This window comes from Neolamprologus brichardi, chromosome 1 (genome assembly GCF_056152115.1).
Source record: "Neolamprologus brichardi isolate AB-2024 chromosome 1, ASM5615211v1, whole genome shotgun sequence".
Taxonomy (NCBI): Eukaryota; Metazoa; Chordata; class Actinopteri; order Cichliformes; family Cichlidae; genus Neolamprologus; species Neolamprologus brichardi.
In genome coordinates this window covers 17,488,910-17,504,887 of record NC_142104.1, presented here as the reverse complement: position 1 = coordinate 17,504,887, position 15,978 = coordinate 17,488,910, and the positions used below count along the sequence as shown (strand labels likewise).

Below are 15,978 nucleotides of genomic sequence, written 5' to 3'. Positions count from 1 at the left end.
CTAAAAACTAAGACATGTAAAAATCTTTTGCTCTCTTTTTCTCATCAGTAATAATATGAATTATTAATAAACAAACATGAGATGAAGACATGAAATGAAATGCAGCCAAATAGGACAGCCTGGTGATTTTTAGTGATTGATGATGCACATTAACCACATTGCCGTCTTGCGCTCTAATGTCAGCATGTACCTGATGATATAGTTTGATATGGAAGCATCAGAAAAAAAGAACTGCACTGCTAAAAAGTCACCATTATGAGCTGTGAAGCAGAGCTCTGCTGTCAACAATAAAATCAACAAGTCTTTATATTTAACAACTCTGATGCTGAACTCCGGGAGCTGAATTTGAAGCTGGAGGTTAAGGTTGAGTGGTTCATATAAAATTATGTTGTGAATATTCTTTTGTGAAATTCAAGCAGGGGGAAGATGTGAGAATGCAACTTTGTTACTTTTAATGCCATTTACTGTGCTAATCTGCTCGGCCCCAGAGGAAGCAACTTTAATCATCCAAGTTCAAAGTGCTGAAAACGAAGTGTGACAAAAGGAGCTCTTGCGTAACTAGCGTGCTGTTGACAAAAAGATAAGCACATGTGAACTGAATGTCATACTGAAGAGGACAGTGTTCAGAACTTTGTGGGGGTTTTCTAATAAAGATCTGAAGCTGTTACATATACCGTAACATTACATTACTCAGTAAAAAACTGCAAACCCAGATTTTTTATTCATCAGTGCTCATGAGCGCATCCAGGCTGCAGCAACTGAAGAGTCAGATTTTGCCTGGTAATAAGGTAAGTGTAACATTTTAAGAAATACATGATAAAAGTGAAGATTTGTGATTTTAAAATAAAGTGAAACAGCATTATATAGTCGATAGGTTGTTAAGTACTATAACTTATGGCTGAGGTGACATTAGTTTTAGTTAACAGTTCAATATCAAATATAACAAAATATGCTATTTTTAATTATTGAACACAGTCTTGTGGCAAATTTAAACCAAGGGTTCTGTTGTGGTTGCTGTCTAAAATCTTTAAAGTGCCAAAGATAGTTTAACATTGCAAGAACTCACTAGTGCTTTAAGAAAACTACACCAGCATCAATATCTCATTTGTAAGATGCAAATGTGTGGATATTGTTTCATCTTAATATTACTATTTTAATGTGATTCCTCCATATTAAGCTGCTCTGTTTAAAGTCCTATGTCTTCGGTCTGTAGCCCACAGCAATGTCAGGATCACCTAGTCCTCTGACCACACATGTGCTGAACACTGCAATGGGTGTCCCCGGGTCAAATATGGCCCTCAGCCTTTATCAACAAGACCCCTCCACAAACACCTGGAATTTAGTCACCACCGGGTAAGAACCTGGAAAAAAAAAGCATCACCAAGAAACCTATAATTAGTTGAAAATCTCAAGGACTGCTGTAAGAGTTGATGTCTTTGTGCAAAGCTCTTCGATCTTATGCTTTTTGAACAGGACCACTAATGATGATGGACGTTGCCCTGGACTTATCGCAAAACAATCATTTAAATCTGGTGTGTACAAAATGCATTTTGAGACGGCTCAGTATTGGGCGAGTATGGGAGAGACCTGCTTTTACCCGTATGTTGAGGTGAGGAAATGCTAAAACTGCTGATATCTACGATTTACTTGTGGTGTCATCACAATTTTTGAGACTAAATCGGTAAATTTGTGTCCAATTTAAACCATTTGTATGGACTTGAATATTAATCTTATCTCTGTAATCTTTCTGTTTTTCTTTTTTCTTCTTGCAGATTGTCTTCACCATAAATGACCCTGGGCAAAAGTACCATATCCCTCTGCTTCTGAGTCGTTTCTCTTACAGTACATACAGAGGGAGCTAGATATCAAGCAAGAGGAACCTCCTGAGATTACCTGTCAGCTGTTTGACACATCACATGATGGCACTGAATGAACTGTCACACATATTGGACATATTGACAAGGCACAATACTCCCTTTCAATTATTCTTTTTGTTGTAATAGTGCCACAATACCATATTTTCTTTCTTTAAAAAAACAAACAAAAAACACTTATTAATATATGCTGTACATTAGTCTACCATATCAACTATTGTAAGCTGTTATTTTAAGATGTGTAACGTCTAAACTATCAAATAATACATCTGTCTAAATCACCAGTTTCTGTATGTTATACAGATTGAAACATATTGATTGATCAATTGTGTTACATGTGCACTGCCTTTAAAAAGACAGTAACCTTCAAGAAACCCCTCCAGGTCCTGTGGAACCTGAGAGTATATCATCACAAGAACCATACAAATCGCTGTAGGATAAAGTTAAGATTTTTCATATTTCCAGTTAGAGATCCTTCTTCCAGTATTACCCCTATGAGGTATAAGTAATTATTGGTGGTAACTTTGGCCACAGCCCTACCCTAACCTTATATTTTGGAGAAAAATCAAACGGACTTCCTGGGAAAAATGTTATAATGTTATAATGATTGCCAAGACTTGGGAGAATAAAATATATCACTTCAGAAGCATAATGATACAGTGCACGACTGAGTGATCCTGACTCTCTCACTGATTGATCGAGCCTGTCGGATCTGTTTTTCTGACGTCGATTGTCCTTCCTTCAGTTAGGCAGGGCCTAGCCTGTGATAGCCGTTTAGTGGGAATTTTATTGCGATACACCATCCCAGTTTTGACTTTTAGGTCAATATTACACTTATAAAAAATGGCAGACGAAGAATTAGAGGCGATAAGGCGGCAAAGAATGGCGGAGCTACAGGCAAAGCAAGGGGTAAGAACCGAATAGGCACTGGAAAGCATGGTTTCACCCGCCTTATATGGAAATGCTGAGTTCAGTATGCTGCTAGCTAGTGTAGCTAAAACAAAAACAAACCACCACTTAACTCTAACTTAAGGGATATACACAGCTAACTTAATGAGCCTCGTGTTAGGTGCAGATGATATTTGCTTCCTCATCTAGATGTGTTAACATCACCATAGTGCTAGCTTTGTATCAGTCAGCGCATACCCTCTGAAAATCAAAGCGCTGGCTTGTTGGAACAAAATTGAACACATTTTTAGACTTGCTACTGATGGAGTGGTCGTTGTGCTTCCTCCTTTCTACAGATAATTTGTGTGTGTGTGTCTTTATCTAAACTTTGACTTTAGCACAGCATGTGAGTAAGCGGCAGCAATTTCTGACGTGTTTGGTGAACTGTCAGTAGTCTAATACATTATCATATGTCAGAAATAAGTATTTATACTAATTCACATGCAGTGCAGTGATTAGAGAGTCCTCACGTGTCTGGGTTTCTGTCATTGTTTTTGAAAATATTTGACACTCATAAATTTCTATTTTATGTCTTTTTGTGACCTCAAAAAAATACAATGATCGGTGGGTTTTAAAGCTCATTGATGATATCCAACTTACCTCAAGAAGACTGTAATAGGAACTTTTCACTGAATGTGCCTATTTAAAAAATCTGTCATATGAGTTTTGTTTGTTTGTTGACAGTAGTCTAACTTTATTTGTTACAAAATAGAGAACATACTGGACTTTAATTCATTGTCTAGAGGACATTATAGGGTACCTACCATTAAAAAATATCCAAAGCAACAAATTTACAAACTCGATTAAAGATAAGCCATTATGGTATACTTTGCTATACTGGTTTAAGTAAAATATAGAATTTTTAAAAACAAAACAAAGAAACTTGAAAACATAACCAAAGAGATTGCTCTCATGGTCCTTTTTGTATCGTCAGACCTGAAAATAACAGCAAATAAGTTACTTTATCAAATTTTCACCATTACCAACATTAAAGTACTGTTTGATTGGTGGATGGAATAAAATAAAATGTCTACCAGTTATCTGAATGTATAAATAAAATCTGTATTTAATGGTGCTGTCCTGTATACTTCCAGGAAGGTAATAATCAGCAAGCAGAGGAGGCCAAACAAAGGTACGATGTGTAATTGATCTAAAAAGAAACTACTTTAGCTGAATTTTTCCTGTATATAGTACTTGTACTTGCATAAAGGACTGTTTTTTTTTAAGACTAACTGTTATATGCCTTAAGTATTGCACTTTTTTTGTAACTGAACCAAAATATTTCCATACAGCAGAAATGTGTATATATAACTTCAGTTGAATATATTTTTTCCTATTTAACTCAGTCTTGTTTATATAGTGCCAAATTACAACAACTGTCACCTCAAGGTGCTTAATATTGTAAGGTATAGACCCATCACATTAATACGGAGAAACCCCAACAATTAGATGACCCGCTGTGAGCCAGCACTGAAAGTTTTTGACATATATGTAATATCTAAACTCTCAGTGTAGCTGACCAACCTGGTATTCTTACTGCTTAGCTTCTATATAAATGCAGTATCTTTTGTTTTCTTTTAGCTGGTCTCAGTTGACTAATGTAATTGTTTTCTAATTACAGAGAAACAGATATGAGGAACTCCATATTGGCTCAAGTTCTAGACCAGTCTGCCCGTGCGAGATGTAAGTGTGGTTTCATATACTGTATATCCTTCATCCTAATAAAACTCCTCTTTGGAAATTAATAGTGCTGTCTCATTGTATTTTATTTTTTAGTGAGCAATCTTGCCTTGGTGAAGCCAGAAAAGGCAAATGCAGTTGAAAACTATCTCATTCAAATGGCTCGTTTTGGAAAGCTGGGAGGAAAGGTAAGAAAGTGCAGACATGGGGAAAATGTTTTCAAAGCACTCTCTGCGATTCTATGAAAAACTAAATACACCCCACCATTCAGTATCTTGTAGAACCACCTTTAGCAGTAATAAGTTGAAGAAATCATTTTCTCACATCATTGTGGAGAAATTTCACCCCCACACTTGTTTACAGTGTTCCTACAGTCGCTTTGGGTTTGCGGGCATTCATATATGCACAGGATTTCAATCAGGTTGAAGTCTAGATTGCGACACTTTTGGAGGTTTTTTTTCCAGTCATTCTGTTGTAGATTTGTCACTGTGCTTGGCATCATTATCCTATTGTGTGATCCAGTTTCAGCCAAGCTGTAGTTGTCAGGCAGATTTAGCACTATAATATTTCCGTGTACAGTGGAGTTTGCAGTTAACTCAACTGCAAGGTGCCTGCATGGTGCCAGCAAAGTGCCAAACTTCTGCTTTCAGAGGTGGTCACACTTGCTGACGATCATTTAAGTCCATTTAAGCAGCAAGAGTGTATGTAGTTTTTCACTATGCATTCCTCTCAAAACTCTTTTTTTTCCTCAAATGACTTTAACTTTGAATGCTTCTAGCAAAACATATTGAATAAACTCATTTCCACTTTTGTCAGATTACAGAATCAGGCTTGATTGAGATCCTAGAAAAAGTCAGTCAACAAACAGAAAAAAAGACAACCGTTACAGTAAGTTTCTCTGAAATGTCACATACATTTGATTTTTGTTTTCCTGTAATTTATCTGTATTACATTTCTAATATACTCTACTTGACAGTTCAACAGACGGAGGGTGATGGACTCGGATGATGAGGACGACTATTAACTTTCAACAGGAGCTCTGGAATGAGCAACCAAATCAGAGCAGTTGACATGCTTTGCTGGGACTCTGACAGGATCGCTGACTAGTGTGTTCCTGTTAGCTGAACCCTGAGATGCCACACAAGCTTCTGTGTGTCTTTGGAAACTACCAACCAAGATGGAAAACAAGGACATTTGATTGCAGCATTTGGTGGGATTGTTGAACACAATGTCAATTAACATTTTCTTATGTAAACTCTTCAATCAAGATGAAGACAAATTTTTACTGCTTATCTGACAGCTCATGGCACTGTTTGACTCTCCTAGTCCATCTCAGTAGTTTCCTTTATTTTCACCACGGTTCATGCATTTTCTTCAAACATTAGAAACTAGTTAAAATGCAGATAATACTGATGTTAATGCATTTTATGTGGGTCTACTCTTTAATTGCCATCTAGGCTACTATCCCATTAGCTGTTATTCTAGGATTCTTGTTGCTGATGTGTACCTTGAGGGTCCACATATAAAGTAAATGAGCCTTAAATTGAAATGTTTTTCCTTATTAGTGGACTGTTTCTAAAATTGTCCTTCACCATTTAAATGAGTGTTAAATCTTTTTTTAAGTTTCCATTTAGAATTAAACACAAATTGTATTCCACTGACTTGAGCATCAAATATCACAACATCAATACACAGTAACGTCCCCACCATACAAAGGTAGACTGTCAGTCTATGGATGAGGTGGATGATTGACTCTGGACTTTTTGCTTTATAAATAAGTTCACATTTTGACGTTCAATTCAGAAGCAGGAGTTAACAGACTGCCAAATGTATCCAACAACTTTTGAAATAAAATGCAAGATGGGGAAATGTGTTTTATATTAATATACTTTATTATCTCTAGAAAAGTCTGTCCGAAATCACTGTAGTCACCACACTGACAGAACTGCTTTTATCGGTGTCAGTACCAATAGTGATGTACAGTATAAGAAAGCATTTAATGTACCTCAGTTGTTCATTACATGTCAAATACAATAACTGAGTACCTTTTCAGCACTGAATCCTGCAGCTTATCTCTAATTCACAATAGTCATTTCCTTCCTGAGCACTTATTAAGATTTTTAATTCATATTGCGTTTATAATTCAAAATTGCGTTGACTTGAATAAACCCTAACACCGACGATAGTGGTCTGGGTTGGTCTTACGCTTGCCTCATTTTCACACGACCGTGGTCAGATGATTTCTCATTGGCTATTTAGAGTTTAGTGCACTTAGCCCGACTCTGATTGGTGCTCGGGTTAGTCACATGTTCATCACTAACCAATCGGGTGAGTCTGCTAGGAAACGCTACAGTAAGGTGCAGGCAGCCACGCTGAGAGTGCTAAACTCGATGAGAGGGTTGTACAGTGTGTTTTAAAAACATTCAGGTAGTCTTTTTATTGGTGTATATGCAGAGCCATGCTGGAGGACAGAACTGAGCAGCCACATATAGTTACATGTACCGCTCCAGTGAATATAGCTGTCATTAAATACTGTAAGTATCACCTCGACTTGTGTTTGAGTTAGCATTGTTTTGTTATGGTTGTATCATTTGGACTCAAGTAAAACTGAATCGACAGTGCCTGTGTGTTAATGTCTGACTGAATATTGGCTATTAAAGGTCTGAATTACTCTCGAGTCTATTTATATTGTATCCTAATATCAGGCTGATGACACCTCGGTTGTGGACTCCGTGTTAAAGCTTTCTTACTTTTCAGGGGGCAAGAGAAATGAAGACTTAATTCTACCCATTAACTCATCTTTGAGCGTCACATTGCATCAAGACCAGGTATGTTAATTAAAACGAAATCCTCACGAAGCCTGTGTCTGTAAAAACACACTCTTTCTCTATGTTTTCTCATTTCGTCGTGTGTCCCTGCCGAGAGCTGCAGAATAACTGCTGCTGTGGCAGTAAGAGTTCACTTAATGGAGCCAAAGTCTCTATAAAATAGACTGTTAAGAGAATATTATTTCATAACATTACTGTTAGTCTCAATTAGGATTGCCAGCCAAACTTTAAATATTTATCTGCTGTTTTAGTATTATTTGCAGTGTGAACACAGTTATATTAAACTTTACCTGTCCACGTCTATTAGATATTCTACTAAATGAATATTGGGAGGAAAAGTGTTGTGACAATCTGGAAGAAATTCTCTGTTACTCAGATTACAGACGATTGGCATCACTTTTGCACTGTCCCTTGAAACTGGGATACACTGTGTTTTGTGCTTTTCACATGTCTCTAGGCTTCACATTGGATATTATGTTATATTAGTAATAACATGCACTACTACACACAGCACCATTATTTCTCTAGTTTCTCTTTTGCTCTTCTTTGCATGTTTGCTGCTTTTATGTTCTGTTCTCTGTCAGGATCTGTCAGTTCTTTGGTCCTTTTTGAAGAACACGCTGCACACCCATGATGAGATATGCTTTTGGCAAATAACGCTTTGGGAATCATCTTCTTGGTGCAAAAATACATTTTTATATTTTATGTAGCTTTACCTAAAGAAATCACGAAATGTTTTGGAACGGGCTGAAGTAACAAAGTTCTTAAAGATACAATTTAAAATTGGTTTGGCTAATTGGTCTGTTATGTATGGACATAACACTGGTTCATCCCTTGAGTTAGGTGCCTTTTTTATGCTTGAGTGATTGATAAATCAGTTTTAAGTGGCTTAATAAACAAAAACAGATCCCTCTATAAGTGGTTAGGTACAAGGACTGGACTAAAAATGTGTATAAAAGCATCCAATGTCCAAAGTAAAACTTTGAAAGAACTTCAGAATGCCTGGAGAACTATTGCTCTCGAGCACTCTTAAAAAACTACAAAAAGGTCTGGTTCTTGGAAATATAATTGAAAATAATCAGGGATGGTTCAAGATTTTTGCACACCACTGTAAATGCAGCTTAATACAGACATACCTTCCTTTCTTCTTCTGCTTAGCTGAAAACAACCACTACAGTTGCAACCAGCAGATCATTTCAGGAGGATCGAATATGGCTCAACGGTAAAGAGGAGGACATAACCCATCCCAGACTGCAGTCCTGTCTGAGAGAGAGTGAGTGTTGTGCATTATATTTGTAAAATCATAGAGCTGGCAGAAGGGAGTGCATACTACAATGTAGTTTTCTTTCTTTTTTCTTTATATTTAGTTCGACGATTGGCACGGAAGAGGCGTAATGATGGAGACTCTGGCGTGGATTCAGCTAGTTTGTCACACAAAGTCCACATTTGCTCAGTTAACAACTTCCCCACTGCTGCTGGACTCGCCTCTTCAGCAGCTGGATTTGCTTGCCTGGGTGAGCTTGTCTGTGCTATAATTCACTTTTGCTAACATCTCCATCTCCATCTTTCTTATAGTTGATATTGCTTCACTTAGTCCCAGTGTCTTTGGGTTTTTTTTGACTGTTCTGTGGCGCAGTTTACTCTCTGGCTCGGGTGTTTGGAGTAGAAGGAGAGTTGTCTAGGATTGCTCGTCAAGGCTCTGGCAGCGCATGCCGGAGCATGTATGGAGGTTTCGTCCAGTGGATCATGGGAAACAAAGAGGATGGGAAGGACAGTTTAGCCCAGCAGGTGGAGCCAGAGACTCACTGGCCTGAGCTTAGAATCCTCGTACTAGTGGTAGGTCTGATTGTGGGTATAGGAGAGTGACACTAAATAAGTGAAAATAATGCTGATGAATTTGCGCTTTTACAAATGCAGGAATGCAAAAGTTACATCAATTTGATGCACTTCTGTCACAGGCCAGTACAGAGCGGAAGCCAGTTGGCAGCACCTCTGGAATGCAAACCAGTGTAAAAACAAGCTGCCTATTAAAGGTTTGTTCACCTTATACTGCAAATGTCAGAATTTTAATGTATATCGATTGGCACTTTATTTAAACCCAGCTCACTAATACAACACATGTCTCACTGTCATACCTGTGTCTGTGTGTGTCTGTGTGTGCCTGTGTTAGCACCGCGCTGAATCTGTTGTCCCAGGCCGGATGGTAGAGATGACTGAAGCAATACAAAAAAAGGACTTTACTGCATTTGCTGAACTAACCATGAAGGATAGTAACCAGTTTCATGCCACCTGCCTCGACACGTACCCCCCTATCTTCTACCTCAATCATGTTTCGCAGCAGATCATCAGCTTGGTCCATCGTTACAACAAGCATTGCGGGGAGACGAGGGTGAGCAGCTATTACAGTGGCATTATGGGAGAAATATCTGGGCACTGGACTTTATTTATTTATACATATTTGTATTTCCATTCCCTTATTTCCATTTTATTTTATTGTTTTTCCATGAAATTGATTTTTCTTAACCACTCATCCGACTTGGGGTCACAGGTGCCTGTCCCAGCTGATATAGGGCGAGAGTTTAGTTTAACAGCGGACATGTTGCCAGACGATCACTCAACACCATACCATGCTTTCAATGAAATAAAGAAAACTTAATTTCCTCATGTGTTAAAAATAATCCATTTTTTTTTTATGATGCCGTAAAGAAGATGTGAAAGATGTGGGATGGTTTTAAACTGGAGACAGGAAAATCTCATTTTTTCTGCAATAGTCACATTCTGTTTATTATCTTTATAGGTAGCCTACACTTTTGATGCAGGGCCCAATGCTGTGATCTTCACTTCACAGCAGCACGTTCCTGAGTTTGTGCACGTGGTTCAACATTTCTTTCCCCCAGAAACCAACGGAGCAGAGTAAGTTGAAGGATGTTAAGCTCATTCCCTTTAAAATCTGTCTATAGCAATTAATTAATCCTGAAAAATCAACATTTAAATGCATATATATAGATATATACAGTGGAAAGTATTAGGTCTTTTCGTGTAATCTAAAACTGATAAAGCAGACCTTTTGCCCATTAACCTACTCTGAAATTTGTGAAAGTGAAACTTGTTTTGGTTTGTTAAAAATCAAGAACTGAAATCAGTTCTTACCAAGGTGTTTAAACCCTTTGCTGTTGCATTCAACATTTTGGTCAGGTGCATCCTGTTTGCTTTAATTATTTTTGACACGTGTCTACAACATGACTGTGGAAACCTAAATGATTTGAGCACAGCTTACCAAGGCATGTGCCTGTAAAGAAAGTCTAACAAATCATATTGTATTAAGGCCCAAAGTCCAGGAAACTCTGTAAAAACTGACCATAAAACTGTGGTCAAGAACACCATTTCTGAGGTTTTGAGTGTTCCCAAAAGTGTATTGTACTCAGTCGATTAAGATCTCTAGAAGATATTTACCAGAAGTTACCTTGCCATCCAACCAAAATAAGCAATCAAGCAAGAAAGGTCTGCTCTGACTGAACCTCAGAGGTCCTCAAGTTGTTGTGAAAACCTGCTGAAAGGACAGCCAACTTACTGGTCAAATGATCCACACACTTAACTCCCTGAGCAGACCACTATTTCTGACTAATACCAGGCACTGCTTATTATCTTGCTGAAGGCAAGTGAATCAGGATGCTTGCATACTATTGGGGTCTTTCTCCACAGAAGGGACATGAAGACGGAGGGATGTAAAGATTTCAGAAAGGGATCATGAAGATAACCTGCTTCAAATTGCACACAACCTGAAAACACAGAAATAGCTTGAGCTAGAAAAAACCTGCCTAGAAGAATAAATCTAGAGAAATGTCTATGAAGATCTGAACCTGCAAATGCTGCTAAATGGACTTCCACAGAGGACTTAATGTTGCATCTGAATAATGTTTTAGAACAAATGGTAGACTTGTACTTTTGCTTATTAAGGTGTATTGGCCTTCAGTCCTTTTTAAAATGTGTCACTGAGTGCTTCTTTCCTCTCTGCAGCTTTATTAAGGGTCTTCCAGTCAACTGTGCTTCTCTTTCTGAGGAGCTGAAGCAAGGTATTGGTCTGGAACCCATGCCAAAGGGAATAAACTACATAATTAGTACTAAGGTATTCACCCATATTTACCCACACAAGCAATTACTCCAACTTTGTATAATAGGCTTACTTTAAACAGCAGCTGAAAGATACAGAGGTTTTAGATTTAAATGATCCATCTATGCTGCACAAAACTGCAGTGATGTGTCTGCTGTAGGATTGCAAGAAGGTTCAGATGTGTCTATGCAATACCTTTCAACATGCTGTTATGAAACATTGTCTTGCATTGGTCCATTTAACTAGGGCACTGAAAGAGCATGACAGTTATCTGAACCTTTGACCAGTGAGTGCTTCATTTGAAAAGCTAACGTTTCCAAGGGGAAAGAATAAAGGTATAAATTTGAAGCTGTGAACACTCAGACACACATAATTAATCTAATGTTTCATCTTCTTGTATTGTCTTCAAGGCTGGACCAGGCCCGCATGTTGTAGAGGATCCCACTCAGCACCTGCTTTCATCTGATGGTTTTCCCAAGAAAATGATGTAATTTCCTCCTGCAGCCCTAAAGAAGCGAGTTTTACTGAGCAATAGGGAAGCCAATGTGACTTAGTCGCATACAACTTTTATCACAGCAATACCAGACACCTTCCTCACAACAGCGGAAGATGATACGTCTCCCTTTAAATATTAAACTGTCCTGTTTGGTCTCTTTTCATATCATCATTACTCTTTTGTGCTCTTTCATAGCTTTAATCATTTCTGTGTGTCTGCAGGTAGATAAACACTGATACTGCCTTGACACTGGTAGTAAATAAGTGGAAACTCTTGCAGTGAGCAGTGCACTGAGTCATAAATACAGATTGGACCGCAGACCGGAGCTGACCCATTGTTCTCTGACCTGTCTGATCAAATCATTGTCTGTACAGTTTTTTGTTTCAGTGCATATTTAATTCATGTCAATTCAATGTCAATGGCACACAATAAAATATATTTTGGTCAAGATTTCATTTGTTGTTTGTGATTTTTGTCATCATCCGATTCTCATCCAGATGAAAAAATAATTCTCTATTCAATCTCAGAACTTTAAAAGTTTGACTCATAATTCTGGTACAGAAGCAGCAAAAAGGACAGCAAATAATAGAAAAGAAAAAAAAAACTTTTACAAATTCCAGTAACCTAACAATCACCGCCACAATCAACAATCACAGTGTAAATATCTTGGGATAAAGCCGGTCTCTTTGTGTTACCTGCCAGGAGTTTTCGGTTCTTCCTCTTCCGCTGTAGCGCTGCATTTTTTCGGACATGACGCTTGAAACGGGGATTGGCTAAGGCAGAACAAGCCTCGCCCTCTGACCTGCCCACCTGCACCCCTCAAATCTCGTAAATACATTTTCTTCCTTGTAGGAACTATTGTCAGCGTCGGTAATCCACGCCGGAGGAGCTCCAGGAGGTTGCAGAGGCGCTGTTAGGTTAACATAATGGGGAAGATTGAGTGGGCGATGTGGGCTAATGAGCAGGCTTTGGCGTCGGGTCTAAGTGAGTATGAAAACTTTATTATTATGGAGGGAAAGGGGGGGGGGGGGGGTATTTAGCATGTTTCTTCTTGTCTTATTCGGTTATATGAGCGGTTTAATTCAAACAGAATATTTTCAAAGGGAATTATACTTTTAGCCTCTTGTCTAGTTCATTTACAGAGTGTTTCTGACAACATAATAAAGTACAGTTTACCATCTCTTTCTTTGTGCAGTCTGCTGGAGTGTATTATTTTAATCTTATCTTCCTGTTTTCTTCTTTCAGTTCTCCTCACAGGAGGAATCGTAGGCGTTGCTGGACAGTTCAGAGGGTGGCAGTTTGCTGCTTATGCAGTGTATCCTTTATTTTCAGTTGTATTTTTTAATTTTGTCTGGATTTTTGGCTTATTAAGCTTTTTCTGTGTTGTAGAAATAATAATATGCTAAATAACTTAAAATAAAGTACAGATGTTATTTACGTCACAAAAATCTCTCGATTAGAACTGATATAAAGTATGTATTCAGGCTACAGTTTGCATACAGGAATGCATACAGGAAGAGAGTCATCGCCAGTCAACCAGGCAATATGTTTTTTCCAGCCATGCATGTCCACTCATGGGCCCACTGTGTGCTCTGTTTACTTTTCTTAGCTGCACAAATTGCAGCCTGTGTGGTCTAAAGCTGCTGACGACCATTTGCTTTTTTTTTGACAGATTTTGTGCTCAGAGATCCTTCTCTGCACAACATGTCATTTTAGTTTCTATTGCATTGCCGCTCAATCAGTGCAGCCATTCCTCTCCTATCTTTTCCAGCAGGAAGTGTTTTCGCAGCTCAGTGGGTGAATTTTCTTTCTCTCTAAGGCTTATTTAAAGTTATTAATATATTTCAAAATGCATTTTGTTCCAGCCTCATTAGTGACTGAATTGGTGTTTTTATTGTCAAGCAGTTGAACGAGTGTTATTAATACAATAACTGTCAAATGTATATGATGCATCACACAGTATGTTAAGCACAATTATGCAGCAAGTTAACCTCAAACCTGACCAAATGTTCTAGTATTATGGATTTAGCCGATGCTGTGCTTAACAATGTTCACACTGACATGCAAGAACATTATTTCTTTTTATTCATTAATGGCAAAAATACAACATGGGAAAGTACTTTCTTTTCCCCAAGTAGCTATTCTTATGAAATAATGGACATATTCTCTTTTGTATTAGAAACAATGCTCTCATTCATTATTGTCTTTGCCTGCTGAACCTGCTCAGCGTCACCAGTGTTTATCTCAATTTCACTTCTCAGACTTCTCTCAGTGAGCATTCTTATCTGACTTCTTTTGGTCCTGTTGACTTAGTGCACTGTGTTTACTGATGATGATATATTGTTTCTGTTTTTATGTCTGTGTGACACTTTGCATGCAAATAAAGAACATTATTTTAAAGAAAACACCTTGACAGATAACTAGTGCTGCTGGGGTGTTTGTGTGTCTACTTGAGTATCCCAGAAGCAAGAGGGCCAAGGGCACGAGTGTGGAGAGAACGTAAGCAAACACTATTCATTTGGATGTGTGCTGGACTTTAATGGACAAGTTCTAAATTGCTCATCGTTGTGTCTTAATTTCTCTCAGGGGCCAGTACTGCTTCACTGTGTGTGTAAAAGCCTTTGGACCACTGACCAGGAATTACTATGTCAGGGCATTCTTACATGCTGCGTGAGTTTCTTATCTCAGCTGCTATCTTTGCCAAACAGCTTTCAATCACTGTCGATTAGTCAAGGATTATGACTTGGTTTATTTTGTCTTTTGTCATCAAAATCCCTTTGTTTTTGTTTTTTTCCTCAGCATCTGTGTACCTGGAGGTTTTATGCTTGCCACTGTTCTCGGATGTGTCTGCCTTGGCATTGCCAGCCTCATCTACCTTGCAGTAAGTTTGCAGCTTTTAACCCATTTATTTTTCTTTTGTCCAGCAAGTTAAATAACTTTTTGATAAAGTTGTTAACTGAAGCAGGAACTGGCCAGTTAGTGGAAACAAGGAAATAGCAACAAGGAAGAGGTTGTTTCGTTACTGGCACCTCTGTTGAAAGATGTAGTTGTGAAATCTGAACAGTTAGGGGTGTGACTGAATTCCTCAACACCTCTGTGGATCTCTGTGGAAGCTTTCGAGGTTGCACTGTTTATTTTTATATTTTCTAAACTACTGTGAGTGTCAAAGATAAGGACCAGTAATAATAATCTTCCTAATTTTCAGACTTTAACAGTAACTTTCAGTCATGCTTAACTTAATCATCCACAAGCCAGTCATTGTTGATTTGTCATCTTCTTGCTTTGTAGGCCGCTATACGAGGCGAGCATTGGGAGCCCATTCTTCCACGGAAGGAGACCCGAAAACCAGTTGCAGAGAGCATCAAGAATCCTCCTCAGAATCCACCACCTAGACCTCCTCCAGAGATGCGCAGGAAACAAGCAGGCGACCTTGAAAAATCCGCCTATGACAACCCCATGTCTGTTACTGATGATGAATAAGCAGTATAGCTTCAATCAATAACCAGTTACAGTTGGAGTTTACTGGATTGTGTAACTCTGGATGAACAACGTTTTTCTGAAGTTTAGTGTTTCTGTTGACTGGGCAACAAGTTAGACACACACCTCCTTACCTCAACTTGGAGAAAAATGGGAGGAGAAAATGAAGGAAATAATTTGTTCAACGAAGAAAGAAAAATCAGACAACAGAATATAAATGTAAACACTGTAGCTGCTAAGTGTCATCCGCTAATAAATATTGTCAATTTGTTTTAAGTTGTTCTGCATCCAAAATAATTACACCGTGTTTTAACCCTTTACGTATTTCTTAAAAAGCAGCTCATCCCAATGCTGTTTAACAGGAATAAATGGACCTGCTGGTTTTGACTGTATCTGGCTGACATTAAGCCATTTATTAAACTTTTTGCTAGCATTTTCACTGTGTTGTAAATAAACTCCTTTTATCCTTTGACTCATTATGTGTTGTAGGCGTATTCTTTAAATCTCTATTCTACAAGGTTTCTGTGGTAAATTATTTTAAGCAATGCAACTTCCCCATTTTGC

General features: G+C 38.2%; 4 protein-coding genes across 4 annotated transcripts; all 4 read left to right on the top strand.

Annotated features, from left to right (window-relative positions):
- Positions 1-615: 615 nt before the first annotated feature.
- Positions 616-2,158, top strand: uraha (urate (5-hydroxyiso-) hydrolase a). The gene is made up of 4 exons (XM_006780027.3): positions 616-788; positions 1,214-1,353; positions 1,474-1,609; positions 1,773-2,158. Exons 1-4 carry the CDS (start codon positions 735-737, stop codon positions 1,860-1,862), a joined length of 420 nt encoding a protein of 139 aa, XP_006780090.1. The 5' UTR covers positions 616-734; the 3' UTR covers positions 1,863-2,158.
- A 428-nt stretch (positions 2,159-2,586) lies between these two features.
- Positions 2,587-6,371, top strand: pdcd5 (programmed cell death 5). Its single transcript, XM_006780025.3, has 6 exons — positions 2,587-2,783; positions 3,917-3,954; positions 4,444-4,505; positions 4,599-4,690; positions 5,319-5,390; positions 5,479-6,371. Exons 1-6 carry the CDS (start codon positions 2,718-2,720, stop codon positions 5,524-5,526), a joined length of 378 nt encoding a protein of 125 aa, XP_006780088.1. The 5' UTR covers positions 2,587-2,717; the 3' UTR covers positions 5,527-6,371.
- Positions 6,372-6,599: 228 nt separating this feature from the next.
- mvda (mevalonate (diphospho) decarboxylase a) lies at positions 6,600-12,387 on the top strand. Its single transcript, XM_006780026.3, has 10 exons — positions 6,600-7,036; positions 7,260-7,330; positions 8,489-8,603; positions 8,698-8,844; positions 8,967-9,166; positions 9,289-9,363; positions 9,501-9,719; positions 10,128-10,243; positions 11,348-11,456; positions 11,852-12,387. Exons 1-10 carry the CDS (start codon positions 6,961-6,963, stop codon positions 11,930-11,932), a joined length of 1,209 nt encoding a protein of 402 aa, XP_006780089.2. The 5' UTR covers positions 6,600-6,960; the 3' UTR covers positions 11,933-12,387.
- Positions 12,388-12,778: 391 nt separating this feature from the next.
- cyba (cytochrome b-245, alpha polypeptide) lies at positions 12,779-15,893 on the top strand. The gene is made up of 6 exons (XM_006780024.3): positions 12,779-12,921; positions 13,183-13,252; positions 14,362-14,436; positions 14,524-14,607; positions 14,737-14,818; positions 15,226-15,893. The coding sequence occupies exons 1-6, from the start codon at positions 12,864-12,866 to the stop codon at positions 15,415-15,417; spliced, it is 561 nt and encodes a 186-aa protein (XP_006780087.1). The 5' UTR covers positions 12,779-12,863; the 3' UTR covers positions 15,418-15,893.
- Positions 15,894-15,978: the final 85 nt, after the last annotated feature.

Excerpts from the sequence above, each read along its gene's own strand:
- uraha (XM_006780027.3), top strand. The coding sequence starts at position 735 with ATGAGCGCATCCAGGCTGCAGCAACTGAAGAGTCAGATTTTGCCTGGT. Across the intron at positions 1,354-1,473 it reads TGGAATTTAGTCACCACCGG|GACCACTAATGATGATGGAC; the intron begins GTAAGAACCTGG and ends CTTTTTGAACAG. Across the intron at positions 1,610-1,772 it reads GCTTTTACCCGTATGTTGAG|ATTGTCTTCACCATAAATGA; the intron begins GTGAGGAAATGC and ends TTCTTCTTGCAG.
- pdcd5 (XM_006780025.3), top strand. The coding sequence starts at position 2,718 with ATGGCAGACGAAGAATTAGAGGCGATAAGGCGGCAAAGAATGGCGGAG. Across the intron at positions 3,955-4,443 it reads GCAGAGGAGGCCAAACAAAG|AGAAACAGATATGAGGAACT; the intron begins GTACGATGTGTA and ends TTCTAATTACAG. Across the intron at positions 4,691-5,318 it reads TTGGAAAGCTGGGAGGAAAG|ATTACAGAATCAGGCTTGAT; the intron begins GTAAGAAAGTGC and ends CACTTTTGTCAG.
- mvda (XM_006780026.3), top strand. The coding sequence starts at position 6,961 with ATGCTGGAGGACAGAACTGAGCAGCCACATATAGTTACATGTACCGCT. Across the intron at positions 7,331-8,488 it reads TCACATTGCATCAAGACCAG|CTGAAAACAACCACTACAGT; the intron begins GTATGTTAATTA and ends TCTTCTGCTTAG. Across the intron at positions 8,845-8,966 it reads AGCTGGATTTGCTTGCCTGG|TTTACTCTCTGGCTCGGGTG; the intron begins GTGAGCTTGTCT and ends TCTGTGGCGCAG.
- cyba (XM_006780024.3), top strand. The coding sequence starts at position 12,864 with ATGGGGAAGATTGAGTGGGCGATGTGGGCTAATGAGCAGGCTTTGGCG. Across the intron at positions 13,253-14,361 it reads CAGTTTGCTGCTTATGCAGT|TGCTGCTGGGGTGTTTGTGT; the intron begins GTATCCTTTATT and ends ACAGATAACTAG. Across the intron at positions 14,608-14,736 it reads AGGGCATTCTTACATGCTGC|CATCTGTGTACCTGGAGGTT; the intron begins GTGAGTTTCTTA and ends TTTTTTCCTCAG.